General features: G+C 58.6%; 1 protein-coding gene across 2 annotated transcripts; it reads right to left on the bottom strand.

Moving 5' to 3' along the window:
• Window positions 1-246: 246 nt before the first annotated feature.
• SFRP1 (secreted frizzled related protein 1) lies at window positions 247-13,286 on the bottom strand. Of its 2 annotated transcripts, XM_051811780.1 has the most exons (3): window positions 12,652-13,284; window positions 8,114-8,191; window positions 247-2,346 (listed from the first exon to the last, which is right to left on the bottom strand). In XM_051811780.1, the coding sequence occupies exons 1-3, from the start codon at window positions 13,184-13,186 to the stop codon at window positions 2,024-2,026; spliced, it is 936 nt and encodes a 311-aa protein (XP_051667740.1). In that variant the 5' UTR covers window positions 13,187-13,284; the 3' UTR covers window positions 247-2,023. The 2 variants fall into 2 exon arrangements, with proteins under 2 accessions (XP_051667740.1, XP_051667741.1); XM_051811781.1 differs by lacking the exons at window positions 247-2,346; window positions 8,114-8,191 and adding an exon at window positions 11,946-12,508 and having other exon boundaries at window positions 12,652-13,286.
• Between the last annotated feature and the right edge of the window lie 2,189 nt (window positions 13,287-15,475).

Raw genomic sequence — 15,475 nt, 5'->3', positions numbered from 1 at the left:
GACTCCCCCACTGCTCTGGGCAGCCCAGTCCAACCCCCTGGGACTGCTGACAGCCCCTAGGCCAGCTCCTCTGCTGCCCTGTGTGCTCAGGAAGGGGAGCCAGGGGAGATGGAAGGTCCCTGCCCCGGTCCCTGCGAGGCTTTTGTGGTGCTGCCACTGTGGGCACTCACAGACAACCAGCCTTTCACTCCATTTCCCACCCAGCTGGGTTTGCCAGCCCTCTCCATCACTCACCTCATCAATCTGTGATGTTAAAGCCTGTGGTTTGTTTATTTATTTCTTCACTGATAAAAGCACATTATCTACAATGATTAATTTTGCAATAAAGAAACAACACTACTACAAATGGTGGTCTAAGACAACCTAGTGAGACTCTCTACAAAGTTCATGTCCTAAATCCATCTCTCTGTTAGCTGTGAAACATCATTCCTCAGAGTGCTTGGCTTCTTCGTGGAATTCTTCTACAACCAAGTCCACAGCTCTGTTCCCACATGGGGAATAGCACTCCTGAGCTAAGGAACAATTAATTTACCAGCTTTCAGTGGGCTTGGTTCAAACCTCAAAAATGAGGATTTGTTATTTCATTTAACCATGATACAGCAGGATTATCTCAGCTCTCAGATATTCATTCTCCTAGAGTATTGCTGATGGATGAGAATACTGAATGGAAGCAGGAAGGACAATGAATGTGGAATGATATGGGTCCATGGAAAAGAGAACTTGTCCAATTAACAGAATAATGCATTTCAGTCTGGTCGATAAATGCAATCATTTGGATGAGATACTCTTTGTCTTTCATAAACTATTTGAAATCATACAAACACAACATTTTGATTAGGGGAAAAAAAAATGCAGAATGATACAAAGGCAAGTTGTCCCAGATCAAACAGACAAAGCCCAGACTGATGGGTCCCACAGGGACAGCAAGGAGGGAAAGGCGGAGCCGACGTTCCCTGCAGCTCCGTGGGGACGAGTCCTCAGCCTGCTGCACTGTGGGACTGAGCCAGCAGCCTGGAGGAACCACCAGAACATCACTGGGAAGTGAGGGGGCTGCAGGAGCTGGCCCTGAGCTCCCCCCAGCCGGAGCCCCGGGCGGGCCAACCCTTGATGGGCTCAGATGGAGTGGCAGCACCGGGCACCAGCAGCTCTGGGCACCAGCAGCTCTGGGCACCAGCAGAACTGGGCACCAGCAGCTCTGGGCACCAGCAGCTCTGGGCACCCCTGCAGGGCAGTGCCCCCCAGGCCAAGGCAGGGCAGCTCAGCGGGACCTGCTGTGCCAGGGGCCCACGTGAGGCTGAAGGCACGGGTGGGGCACAGAGCCCCCTCTGCCCCCAGGGCCAGGGCACAACTGCAGGGCACGGCCCGGGGGCTCCAGGGCTGCCAGGGAGCAGCACAGCCCAGCACAGCCCTGGGCACGAGGGGCTCACAGTGTGGCAGAGGCAGGGCAGGCACCTGGTGAGACATTGGAGAGATGCTGGTGAGGGAGGGCTCCAGCCCAGCAAGGCACCACAAGGACCTGGGGTTAAGGCTTAGACAAAGCAGGTTTAGACTACAACGGGATTTTTTTACAGTGAGGGCAATTGGGAGGTTTTCTCAGAGGTTGTAAGGGGACTGTGAGGATGGGATGTCTGTCTGATCAGCTGGCTCTGGTTCGTACAGGAATTCAGGGCGATCCTGCAGCCATGAAGACAGGAGTGACGTGGTCACAAGGGTCCTTTCTGCAGGTGTGTAACCTCTGGACATCACCTCACACCCCTCTGCTTGCCCTCTTTACCTGACAGCTGCTATTTGAGTGGCTGTACATGTCTGTGGAGTGACAGGTCTCTAGGTGCCGTGGACAGGCACCGTGTGTGACCCCAGCGACCGTCCGGGGCACACACGTGGCACGCCCAGGCCAGCGGGATGTGGGAGGGCTGGGGTCACTGAGGGAGCTCTGAGGAGCAGGATGGAGCAGCAGGAGGGCTTGGCCCCAGCACCCCTGCTGCAGAGGGGCGAGCCCAGCCCGGGCAGCAGCTCTCCCACATCACTTGAACACGGACGGAAACGTGGGGCAGTCGGGAGACTTCATCTTCTTCATGAACTTCTTGAACTCCTTGTTCTTCTTGTCCCACTTGTAGATGGCTGTCAGCAGGTACTGGGTCTTCACCTGACGGCCCATGATGAGGAAGTAGTGGCCGAGGTTGTCCAGCTGATGGCAGGGACAGTCTGCCCCGTTTTTCAGGAACAGCACCAGCTTCTTCAGGTTCTTCTTCCGGATGGGCCCCAGCTTCAGTGCCTTCCTCTTCCGTGGGATGATCATCTTGTCCCCGTTCTCCTTCTTCACTTCCTTTATGGTCATCTTAAGAGCTGCAAAACAAGCCAGAGAGAGGGGAAAAACAACACAACTCCTGAGCAGCCTTCACCGGCACAAAGCCTTTGCTAAGTGAGGCTGGGGGTGAGGGGGCACTGGGAGTGAGGGGGCACTGGCACCGTGACCCCAGGACAGCAGCAGTGCCCTGCCCCACTGCAGACATCCAGTGCCCCACTCCTGCACCCCCTTGTCCCCCCTCAGCTCTGTCCCCCTGCTCAGTGACGTGGCCCGTGGTGTCACACACACCCCTGTGCCTGAGATGGAGCCATCCCCAAGCCCGGGAGAGCATCAAGGTCAAACACTGACGTCTCTGTTCCCCTTCCCCCAGCAAAGCATCCAGTGCTTTCTGCTTGAGAGGGGACTTGTTCAGCTGCCGGGGAGCTCTTTGAAAGAAAAACGTTAGCTAAGTAAACAGGGTGATTTCCCTGCTCTGGAGGCATGGAGAGATTCTTGAAAGGATCATTTAAAAGGTCAATTTGGCTTCTCAAGCATTTGTTTGCAGTCACACCGGCCCTCAGGTGCCTGTGAAACAAGTTTCCAAGCACTGGGAGTCTCTGCATGGAGCTGAGGAGACCCAGTCACACAGCCTTAAGGGCCCAGAATAGACATGTGCCTGCACCCTCCCCAGGAGAAGGGGAGTTGGTCTGATACAACTTCCATGGAAAATACTCTCCTCTCTGGGTTCAACATTTTCCCAAGTTAATCCCAAACCCAAAAAAAAAAAAAATAAAATTAATGTTCTTTTGCCTGACCATGAAGAAGAATTTTGCATACATGGTAAAAATGATGGAAATGTGTTGTACATTAAAGTATCACGTCTGAGCCATTTGGCTTTGCCTCCTTTTTGGGGAAAAGCACATATGGCCAAAAATTACTAACACATTTCCAAGGTTTGGGAGTTTACTTCAGAGCTGCAGATAACTAGTGCTCAGAGAGGTGATTAATTGGCTGCTGTCCCTCCTCATTTGAGTCCGAGGGCGGGTGCAGGCAGCCCACAGGAGCCTCTGGCTCCGCAGTATCGTTCCTTGAAGTCCTGCTCTGCTGGAACGTGCAGCAGCAAACACGTGTTGCTTCCTGGAAGGCAGCGCTGCTCCCCCCTCCAGCAAGGGATGGCAGCAGGACAGCGCTGACAACCCCGAGCAGGCAGCACAGACATCACCCTCTGCTCCCATCCTCTGCCCTGGCAACAGGGGCAGTGGTGTTTGCCTGCCCCTGTGCCAAAAACACCCGCTGGGTTTGCCAAGAGCCCTGTCGTGTTACACTGTGACTGCACAGGAAAGTAATCCAGGACTGGAAACCCGAGCAAAATTTTCATTCCATCCGTTTTCCAAATTCAGGAGGCTTAAGGAGCTAAAGAGGTTCCAGCTTTAAGGAGCTGGAGATGCTGAACCAGATCGGTTTGCAACAAATCTGGAAAATGAAGCGAGTAGTTTTTGGGCAGCTCTAAACTCCATGACATAACTGGGCAGCAGCAGCAACACCCTCAGTGTGAGCCTCAGTTTCTTTATCTGTGCTGACCTGGAGCCCTTGCACTAAGCACAGGAGTGGCCAGTGCAGGAGGGATGTAAAACACCATTACAGTGGCACAATAAGACTTTTGTGAAATGGCTTGTTTGCAGATTGCTCTGCTGGGATCACTGCAAGGTTCAATCCTTGTTGCTGGAGGAAGAAAAGGACCTGGCAGCTGGTGCAGGAGCTGTCCTGCTCCAAGCATGGAAGACAAAGGAGGCCTGGTAATCCTGTGCCGTGGGAGCTCACAGCTGCTCCCTTCCCTGCACACTGCAGCTCGTGAGCCAGCCATGCAGGTTCATGGGAGCTGCCCAGGGGAACCACAAATCCAGATGTGAACCAAAACCTCATCCAAAGCTTGCTCGTGCAGAGCAGCACACGGAGCCAAGATGGGAGAATGCCAAGGGGGGTGAAGGAGGAGGCAGATCAGGGGAGCAAACAGTTTGTGTCGGACTCCACTCTTCCCAGCAGTGATGTCCTTGTCACCAGCAACAGCCTGCAGTGCTGCCCAGGTGAACACAGCCCGGCTCAGGAGCACCAGGCTCCAGCTGCCTGCAGTGCTGCAGGCTGAGCAATCACAGAGCACGATGATCCCTGCTCAGCCCTCACCCCCCTTCAGTGACCTGGCCCCCTGGCCCCCACTGCTCCCCAAATTGGGCCACATTCCCACAGCTCCAACCCATGTTCCAGGTGAGGCCCCCGGGTACCAAAGCCGTGTTCCCACACACACCAGACCAGCAGCACCCGAGGGCACATTCATTCCCAGTGCACATCCCACTCCCAGAGCTCCCCATCCCACAGAGGGAGGCGGCCCCTGGCTCGTGGCTTTCCCAAAACCCGGGGTTTGGCAGGGGGACCCCGGTGCAGTCGCTGCTGGGGCAGCTCGTCTGGCACCTCCCCAGCCCTGGGAACGCCCCTGCAGAGGCTCGAGTGGATGGATGGAGCCTTGGCTCCGGGCCCAGCTGAGCTGCCAAAGCAAACACTCCTCACTGGGAGCCTTGGCCTTTCTGCTCCCCCCGGGCTGCACCAAATCCGCCTCAGCGCCGAGCAGAAGGGCCAGAATCGCCTCTGAGACCCCGGGATGTGTTTGCTTGCACACACTGAATCTTCAGCCGTGGCTGCCAGGCAGGAGCTGACCCAGGAAGAGACCCAGAGGGCTGCCCAGGCACAAGCACGTGCCACCTTTCCAGTCCAGCAGCTGCACAGGCTGCCTTGGGATCAGCCACAGCACCGGCACCCACCCCACATGGCACAGGAGCCTGTCACCAGGACCCTGCCTCTGCTGTTCTCCTGCCTGCACGGGCCCCACTCCAGCACCTCATGGGCAGGAAAGGAAATGTGAGAGAAGGGAAAGCTCCACTGTTCCTTCAGCCTCATTTCTCCTTCCTTTAGAAATCACTGAGAAGGAGGAAACCTGCCAGAAGACACATTAGGGCTGTAACAGGAGAAGACTGCAGGCAAGGAGCTGTCAGTCACCGGGAGAAAATAAACAGCATGTATTGATTGTTCTGCAGTCCCCAGTGCCACAGAGCCCGTTCAGCAGGATCCCCTCAGACCCCAGAGAAAGGGCAGAAACAATAAATAAAATCACTAAGAGAAACAGAGCATGGAATGAACTCCAGGAGTAAGAAACAAGCGCTGGCTGCAGCCCAGGGCGGCCGAGGGAGGCGGCAGTGGGGGCACGGGAGGCCAATCTCACACTTCCTCTCGCATCCCCCCTGCCCCAGCACACCAGCACTGCACCAAAACCTACACTGCAGTGACACCCATGGACCTGCCCCAGCCCCCTGCACAGCTCTGTGCCCAGGCCAGGGGCCTGGCACCCCTCGCTGACACCCCACCGGGACCTGTCCTGCTCCTGGAGGAGCTGCCACCTCAAACCAGCACCCAGAGCCCACGGTCACCACTGCTCAAACAAAGGCAAACCCAGAGTTCTGCTGGACCACGAGGCTGGCAGTCCCCTGGCACCCCTCTGAGCCCCAGCACCCTCTTCTGCCTTTTCTTCACAGTCTCCCTGTGTTCACAGCTGGCTGCAGCCCTCTTCCTGTGCTGTCCTCAAGAGCACTTCCAGGGCTGCCACACAGCCACCTCCTACCCTGGCATAGCCACATATCTGTGGTGGGCAAAGTGCTCCTCACCTCTTGTCTGTAACGAGCTCCTGGGACGTAAGAGAAAACTACAGTAACAATTACAGTGGGAATTGGTGCAGAACCCACCAACAGCTGCCCCGTGCAGCACATGTTAGTTTAAACATTTATTGTACATGTCTGGCTTTGATGAGGATCTGTAACCTGTCAGCTGCCAGTGTTTACCTTGGTGGATGTGCATGAGAAACCTCAGTCTGAAGGGTCGGGAGTTTATTTTAGAGCCAGATAAACAGCTCTCCTTGAGAAATCACCCCACGACAGTAAAGCCCCAAGACTAAACAAAGATCCAAGGGCCACGCACTGTGCTTTGGGAAAACTTCCTAAAGCCCACGTCTCCTCTGCTCACCCCAGCTGAGACATCCCCCAGAGCCCTCGTGCTGCCTGCCCTCAGAGGGCACAGGTAGGACCTGCATTGCATCCCAGCCCTTGCTCCTGCTCCCAGCTGGCTACAGACTGGCCACATCTGCCAAGAAATATTTCCACCCTCTGGACACTGTCACCACAGTATTTCCCAATAACAACTCACGCTGTGGGCAGGTCACTGTCCCAAGGAGCTCTGCCGAGGCCACGAACTCCTCTGGTTTGGCCTCTGCTCCCCGTTGTGTAACTGTCCCAGAGCACGGGAGGATATTTAGTGGCAGGAGCTGACAACAGGCATGTGGTTAATCTTGTTATTTGCCTTCCTGGCACTTGCCCACCAGCAGGATGCCACCTCAGCTCACTCTTCACACACCTCTGGCAAGGTGATGGGGATTGCAGTGACCCACCAGCAACGGAGCCACCAGCCAGTGCCCCTGGCTCCTCCTCTGGGATGCAGGTCCCCAAGCCAGAGCCTCTGCAAGCCTGCCCCAGTCTCTCCCCACGCTGTCAGTGGGGCAGGGGCAGCTGTGGTTCAGCTCCCACCCCATGCCAGAGCTCTGAGCACCCCAGCTCACCCCGCTCTGAGTGCCCAGCATCTCCTGCTGCCCAGCCAGGCTGTGCACTGAGTGCCTGCTCCCATTCCCCCACCAACCAGAAGTATGCACATTCCTGGGAAACTATTCCATGGGTGTTCCTGTTGATGCTTTTCCCTCTTAGAAAAAGCCTGAGCTGAACTTAGGACTTCTGGCATACCAAATCTGCAGGAGAGGCGAGAATTCATTTCCAGCAGAAAGGGTAACACGCCAGCATGCAGAGCAGGTTTGGGTTTGCATAGCACACTCTGGCACAGGGCACATTCGAGTGTTAATCCCCCAGGAATGCACACCTTGTTCAATATGCCTTTAATAACCTTCCGGGAAAGTTACATACACCAGCAAGGATGTCACAACCAGTTAATTCTGGGTTTGATCTGAGAAAGCTAATATTTTTCCCTGTGATAATCTTTTTTTTAAAATGAAGTTCAGTTTACCTCCGATTGTCTGACTCACTCACTCACTCATAATATATTTAGGACACAGCTTTCAAGTAGCTCTGCATTTTTAAGCTCACAGCTTGGCCCTAGCTAGACAAGGATTGGCTTTGGGGTTTTATGCCTAGATTCGACAAGAGCAGCATAACTTTGCCATAAAGAAATAACAGCAGCACAAGCAATCTGGGGGAAAAGGAGGCTGGTTTCCTCCTTCATGCTTGCAGGCAGAATAAGGGTCCATGCATTATTCCTGCAAGCACACAGAAGCTTGGGAACACCAGGGTTAAGTTACAAACCCCCCTGAGTTCCCCAAAGAACCGGCACTGCCACTTCTGCCCCAACCCCTGCGGCAGCACCGCTGCTTTGGCAGGTGACCCCAGGCCCCACATTTCCCAGGACGAGCAGGAGGGATGCCCAGCACTGCCCCTGAGCCAGGCAGTGTGCGGGCACTGCCTGGGACCCGCTGTCCCTGTCCTGCCCTGTCCCCGAGAGCTGGCAGCGGGCACATCCCGCACACCCAGCCCAGCCCAGCCCAGCCCAGCCCAGCCAGCGCCCTCCTCCACGCACCCACACTGACATCTAGAGGCACAGGCTGCTGGCCTCGGGGACAGGCTGGGCCACACCTCACCGTCCCGGGCGAGCCCGGTGGTCCCCATCCAGGAGCCGTGCTGGCCCTGCCCGCCTGGGACCCCCCCAAGCCCCCCTGCTCCTCCTCACCGAACTCGCTGGCACACAGGTGCTCCACAATGGCCTCTGACTTCATCTCGTTGTCACACGGGGGACACACAGTCGTTCCTGGCAGGAGAGGAGAAGCAAAGAGAGAGGCAGTGAAAAGCCAGCTCGAGAAGCACCACAGAGCCAGGCTGCCCACGCTGCCAGACCGCTGCCCTCGAGGGGGGCACGTGCCCAGGCACCCTGCCCGGGTTCCCAGCTCCCAGCTCTGCAGGACAACACCCTGCCTGGGGCCAGGAGCCCTACACCAGATCACAGGGCAGCGCTGGCCATGGGCAGCCTCCTGCCAACCCCACTCCAATGCTGTCAGTGGCCCCAAGGCCAGACACGGGCAGGGGCAGGCAGCTGCCAACAGCAAGAGGACAGCCCTGGCAGGGAGAACAGTTCTCAGGACCAGGCACTCAGCTGAGGGGAGCCTGGCCCACAGCCTGCTGACATTCCTTCCCCATGGCATGCCCAGGTGAGCACACGGTGCCCCAACCCCAGCACAGCAGGAGGATGGTGCCCAGGGATGGCTCACACACCAAGGGGCCACCCCAGTGCCAGGCAGGGGGGTTCAGGACTGGGACAGCCCAGTTCAGCACAGTGTTCCCCTGGGTGCTGGGGACCACCCTGCAGGCTGCCCAGGCAGCGCTTGGCTAGCCCCTCACTGCCCTCCCTCCCACCCTGTCCCAGAGCAGGGTCTTCTTTGCTTCTTTGTTTTGAGCCCAGCGCAGCCTCTCGGCTGCAGAGGAGCAGAGCTCGCCAGCCCTGGGCAGGGGCCAGCATCTGCCTCTTGGGAAACACCAGCCCAGGAGGTTTCACTGGGACATGTCCTGGGAGGAAAGCTCACTGCACCCAGAGAATAAGAATCTGTTTCCAGGTTCCCGCCTGCAGCCAGAGCAGAGACCACCCAGCAGCACAGACGCAGATTCGCGCTACTGGCAGATGAATTTATGGAGCCGGGAGATGCTGCTTGTTCCTGGTCCAGCAGGATGGAGGGCTCTTCCCACACAAGGGAGTTACTCTCGGGGACAACGCTGCAGCAAAACATCTGCCAGTCCCTGTGTGCAGAGCAGCGGCCTCCCAGCCCTCAGCCAGGCCAGCAAACCCACAGCACTGCTGCACTGAAAAAGCAGAGAGGTGTCCCAGAAAGAGAGGGCAGAGCTGGCGAGAGGGGCACGGCCACGACCACAGAGTCATGTCTCCTCAGCCACAGAGGCCCCACAGGGGTTCAGGTGAGACATTTGTTTTCTGTGGCTTGTTCTTCCCCTCTCACCACCCCTAAATCTGTTCTGTGCCAAATGCTAATTCCTGGGGACATGCACCACGACTTTATTAATCACACATGCAGAGCAACTGGCCTTCTGCTCGCCCCTCTGTGCAAGTCACAAGTCAACCCTTCACAGCAGCAACAGTCAACTGCACAGTCCCACTCCTGGTACCTCTGTACCTGTGGGATCTGCCCATCACCTGGGTAACCTCCTCTTCCAAAACCCTAACGTGCAATTGCCACCATTACCATCTTAACTCAGAGTGACACAGGCAGAGACCAACCTCTGGGGACACGATGACATCCCCAACACTTTATTTTTAAAATCAGCAGTCAGAATATTTTCTTCCAGGCCACACATTTAATGAGCTCATGACAAGGGAGAGAGGGTGCTCCCAGGAGGGAGACAGCCCCAGGGCTCCATCTGCTGCAGAGCCAGGAGTTCATCACTGTGCTGGGGACCACCCTCAGGAACAAGGGGGGTTCCTGCCATATCTGGGTAACCTGTGCCAGCGTTCCACTATCCTCACTGCAAAAAACCTTCCTTTTATCCAATCTACATCGACCCACCCTCCAGCCCTGCCTCCTGCAGCCCTGTCACAGCACAGACGTGCAGGGGACACTGTCCCATGCCGACAGGGAGGGAAATTGTCCCCTGCTCTGGGACACCACATCACACCACAGTCAGGACCACGAATGACAGAGGCCTGGCCAGCTCTGCCACAGCTCTGTACCCCAAGAAAACTGCTGTTCTGTAAAGCCACAGCTACCTCAAACCCACCTGCCCTCCCGGTCCCCCTGAGGCACCGTGGCCGAGGTCCCCAGCCCACCCTCCTGGCCCACTGCAGGTCAGCTGGGGCCTGTCTGCAGCTGAGGCTCGACTCCAAGCACAACCTCAGCCTGCTTCCAGCTCGCTTGTTCCCTGCTGACCATTTTCCAATGCCTGGCTGTAGAGCCAGCTTACTCCAGGGGCAGGAGAAGGAATGTGTAATGCTGTATTAATCTGCAACTCCCCTGATGCATCCCGTGGGCCTGCAGGCTTTACCGCCTGTGCTTAAGGAGAAAGGAATTCAACAGGTCAGCTCTTTGAGAGGCAGAAACAAATTCCAATTTCAAGGTGTTAATGGGGAAAAATACTGAAAGGACTTGTTCTTATTAGTGCCGAGAGAAAAGGGGGGACACTGCTGGGTTCTGACCCTCTTTGAATCAACAGGAAACACCCCAGTGCCCAAAAGCAAAGCGGGTCCAGGAGCTGGCACTGGCGGAAAACACAGACAAACAGGGAGCCCACGGCAGAGCCCAGACAGAGGGAAGGACCCAACCAGCACAGGGACAAGGGCTGAGCTGCAGCTCACCCAGGAGGACTCTGCATCTGCAGGAGGTGGCAGTGCCAGAGCCCAGGTGCCGGGTCTGGCCCCTGCTGTCACCGAGCTGCCGGCGGATCCTCTGCAGAGCGCAGGAGAGCCGGCGGTGCTGGCTCAAAACACAGCAGTGGCTGCAGTTAACTTGGACTTTGCTCTGCTCACTCTGAGCCCTTTGGAGCACCAAAAGAAAGCAGTAGTGTCCCACCCCAGTGCTGCTGCCAAGACAGGTCTGAAAGGTGATCAGAAAGTTGTTAAAACTACACATGGGAAAACTTGGCTGATGCTGCTCCTCTAGAAGACTGTTCCCAGGTCTTGGCTCATTGTCTGTAAAATGAATGACTTGCAAACAGCTCAGACTCTATTTCGGACCTTGGAAGGGGCAGCTCAGACCCAGCTGCCCCAGGAGCATGCTTGGCTGCAAGTCCCTGGGGAATAAAAGCAACCTTTGTACCTGCAACACAAGACACGGCTGCGGTCTTGACCAAGGGTCCAGGTTCACACAGGACATATTATTTTAGAGCCTTCCTGGAAAACAAAGAGCTTCCTCCAGCAATCACATCAGTAAGGGCAAGCCAGTGTGGCTGTACTGCCATCAGTGTCAGGAGAGGCTGGGAATGAGAGCAGCCAGAGCTCAGCCCCTGGCACGGGCACAGGCTTCACACTCCACCTGGCTCTGGATGCCACTGTGAGATGTGACACGGAGCTCCTCTGGGTGCCAAGCTTGGGTGTCCCCCGTGCCTGCCAGCCCACAGCCACAGCCCTCCATGTGCCCCCACAAGGCTCCTAGGGACCCCTCTGCTGCAGGACACCCCTTTCTGCCCCGTATTGGAAAGGCTCCCTGAAGTGTAAGTCCCTCCAGGATGGGCAGGATGACCCTGCAGTCCCTGCCGGCTGGGTGAGGGCTGCCAGCCCAGCACCACATACAGCCTTTGTCTGTGCAGGTAACTGCAAAGGGCAGCTGCCCCTCCAGAGTAGCTTTGGACACAGTGTAGAAACCACGGCAACAGTTCAGCCCCCCACCCCCGACCCCCAGCTCCTCCCAAGCACCAGCACTATGCCCCGTGGAATCGGGAGTGCCACTCCCCTCCAGTGAGGCTCTGCTCCCCAAAAAGCACTGCACTCTCTTAGAGCCCTCTGCCATCTCCCTCTACAAACATCCCTCCTTCCAGCCTCTCCCGGTTTCCGACAGCGAATGCCAAAGTGACATCAGGATATTTATTTATTGTGAAGTTTCCAGCAACAAGCCAGACTCACTGCAACTCAAACAAACAAGCCAGTCTGGCACCACAGAAACGTGCCGCACGCGATGGGAACAAACACGAACCACGTCCACTTTCCCTGGTCATTTCTTGGCAGGTCTCTTGCCCCAGCTCCAGCCCACAGCCCACCCGAGGGCAGGGCTGGATCTCACTGCCACCGGCTGCCCCGTCTCCTGCCCCAGGACTGCAGGGGATGCGGGGGATCCCTCCAGAACTACAGTCACTACTGACTGCAGCCAGCCAGCACCTCATGCCGCGGGGGCCACGCACCCTCCTGCTGCCCGGAGCAGCCCTGCAGGAGCTGGGATGGGGAGCGGAACCGCGGCCAGGGCACCGCAGCACCTGAGCACGGAGGGTCGGGCCCTGGCCCACCAGGACCCCCGCCGTGCCCCAAACAGCCTGTCCCGAGGCTTGGCTCCGGGACAGGGATGAGCAGCTGGCAGGGCATCCTGCCTTCCTGGGGACAGGAGCGTGCCGCGAGTGCTCGGAGGCTGGAGGAGGGCTGCTGCCAAGAAGCAGAGTTCAGGTGAGCCTCCTCTTGCTGCAAGACCCCCTTCGGTCCCCCGCAGCCCCTCCTGGGCTTACAGCTGCTCTGCCAGCTCAGACAGCAGTGCCAGGAGCAAGGCTGCAGCACCGGCCATGCCTTACCTTTGGGCCTGGAGACCTCGGTGGCATTGGGAGTTGTCATGGCAATGCAGACGTCATCCTGGGGAAACTGGTCACACTTGAGCATCTCTGGCCAGAAGAAGCCAAAGAACTGCATGACGGGCTCACAGGAGTCACGGACGGCCTCGCAGAGCCAGCGGCAGGGGTAGACCGGCCGGTCCAGGCAGACGGGGGCAAAGAGGGAGCAGAGGAAGACCTGGGTACCCATATGGCAGTTCTTGTTGAGCAGCGGCACCCAGCTGCTCGCCTGGTGCTTCACCTCGGCCATGGTCTCGTGGTCCAGCAGGTTGGGCAGCACCATCTTGTCGTAGCCCACGCTGTGGCAGAGCCGCAGGTCGGCGGGGATGGCCACGCACTGGTGGGGCTTGGCGTAGAAGCGCCCGCCGGGGTAGGGGCCCAGGTCGGACTGGTAGCTGACATAGTCGTACTCGCTGGCCCCGCCGCAGGCCAACAGCCCGGCGGCCACGGACAGCAGCGCCCGCAGGGCGGCCCCGCCGGGCCCCCTCTCGCTGCCCATCGCCGCGCCCGCCGACGCTGGCCCCGACGGCGCCGCCCGCTGCCGGCGGCCGCCCCGGCGGACCCTCTGCCGCGCCCTACCCGGGGCCCCGACCCGCCGCCCCCCGCCCGAGCCCGCCGAGCCCCGCCGAGCCCCGCCGAGCCCCGCCGAGCCCCTCCGCTCCCGCCGCCCCCCGGCCCCGCTCTGGCCGCGCTCGCGCCGCGCCGCGGGTTTGTGAGCCCGCGGCAGCCAATCAGCGCCGCGCCGCCCGCCGCGCGCCCGCCCGCCGCCGCCAATCACGGCCGCGGGAGCCGATCCCGGCCCGCCCCCCCCGCCCGGCCCCGCCCCCCCGGCCGGGGGAGTCCCGCGCGCGGCGCGGCCCCGACGGCCCCGGGAACGGGGAACGGGAACGGGAACGGGAACGGGAACGGGAACGGGAACGGGGAACGGGAACACGGACCGGCCCCGGGGGAACGGCCCCGCACACCCGGACCGACCCACGGCACCGGGAACGGGAACGGGAACGGGAACGGGAACGGGACAACGGCCCCGCACACCCGGACCGACCCACGGCACCGGGAACAGGGAACGGCCCCGGGAACACGGACCGGCCCCGGGACAACGGCCCCGCACACCCGGACCGACCCACGGCACCGGGAACAGGGAACGGCCCCGGGAACACGGACCGGCCCCGGGACAACGGCCCCGCACACCCGGACCGACCCACAGCCCCGGGAACACGGACCGGCCCGGCACCACCTGCAGCGGGACAGGGGCCTGATGGGGGGCTCCGGTGGGCGGCCCGAGCCCCGCGGGGGCCGTGCCCGGGCGGCTCTGGGAGGTCCCGGCGCTCCCGAGCGCCTGTTCCAAGGTTGCAGATGTTTCTGTGAACCTGGACTGAGCCGCGCAAACCTCATTTCCCCGTGGACAAATTCCAACAGAAACTATGGTATTTGGAAAGAAGGGGGAAAAAAAACCAACTAGGAGAGAGAAAGAGGGTCTGTTCCTTAAAGCGGTATCGCGCCTGGGAACAGCAGGAGCTGCACTCCCTGTTCCTCACTCACCCTGCCACGCTCCCCAGGGCCCCCAAAGCCTCGCTGCCCCCAAAGCCAGGAGCTGGGCACACGGGGGACCGTGGCCCTGAGCCCACCCGGGCCAGAGCAGAGTGTCCCTGGGCACAAGCCGGGCAGGAGGAGCCGGCTCAGCCCTTGTGCACAGGCTCTGGCCTTTGAGCAGCTCTGCCCACAGGTCCCTGTGCCAGGGAGCTCTCCTGAGCTCTCCAGTGGCTCTCCTGAGCTCCCTCCTCCGGACTCCTCTGAAGCTCCTGTTCCTGCTGCTGCCTTTGGCTCAAACAGCTTGTGCCATTTAATACAGGAACTACACCTCATTGAGAGGTAAATGGAAGAGGCTCTGAAGCCTGGAAGCCTGAAAGAGCCACTTTCACCTGAGGGCCAGCAGAAGAGAGCAGCCAGTTTGCACCACTAATGAAGTGAAGAATTCGGCATTAACAGGAGACGTCCGTGCCGTAAGGAGCCTGTAGCAGAGTGAAATAAGCAGTTGGATGGAGCAGGCCCCCTCCTGCTGCTCGGGCTCAGGAAATGTTGGCAAAGCACTGACCACTGTTTGCATCGAGAAACAACTGCAAAATGAACTCTGCATCCCTTGAGAAATTCTGACAGCATAGAATCTGCTTTCACCAAAACCAGTCCAGAGACACTGAAACAATTTTGAGAGCGTAGTGCCGTGTCCCAGGAGCCAGGTGTAATGTGGAACACAGAGCAGGGCACTGATCTGCTCGAGGCTTTGTTCGAGCATCTTTGTTTGCACCCAAGTGTTACCTCATGGGCACTGGTCGGGAATCAAACTCTTCCAGTGACTCTCTGTTCCATGGCAAGTCATAGGAAAGTGTCAGAGCCTCTCCATTTGCAGAGCAGCAATGGGCATTTGGCTCTGGCAGTGCTGCCATCCTGTTCCAGGCTGAGGAGTGTGACAGGGACGTCACGGGTAGGAAGGCAAGGTGGGGACTCGGGAAGCTCTTGTTCGAAAGTTGGGGAGCTCTCCAAAGGCCACAGCAGCAACACTGCCATAAAACTGCAGTCAGGGTTCCAGTTACCTGGGGTCAGCAAATGCCACGTGGCAGCAGGTAAATGTCCTGTCACGATCCCTGCAGGGACATGTGCCCTGGAGCATCCCACACTCGTTAGTGGGCTTGGCTGCAGCCCCGACACGCTGGACAGTGGCTGCTGAGCCTGCCACAGTTCACTGCTCCTGATCCAAGCGGGAAAGCTCCAGTTGGGAATGCCTTGGCTG

The sequence above is a fragment of the Manacus candei genome, unplaced genomic scaffold (genome assembly GCF_025592945.1).
Source record: "Manacus candei isolate 608988 ecotype Guabito, Panama unplaced genomic scaffold, ASM2559294v1 h1tg000084l, whole genome shotgun sequence".
Taxonomy (NCBI): Eukaryota; Metazoa; Chordata; class Aves; order Passeriformes; family Pipridae; genus Manacus; species Manacus candei.
This window is presented reverse-complemented; position numbering and strand designations above follow the sequence as displayed.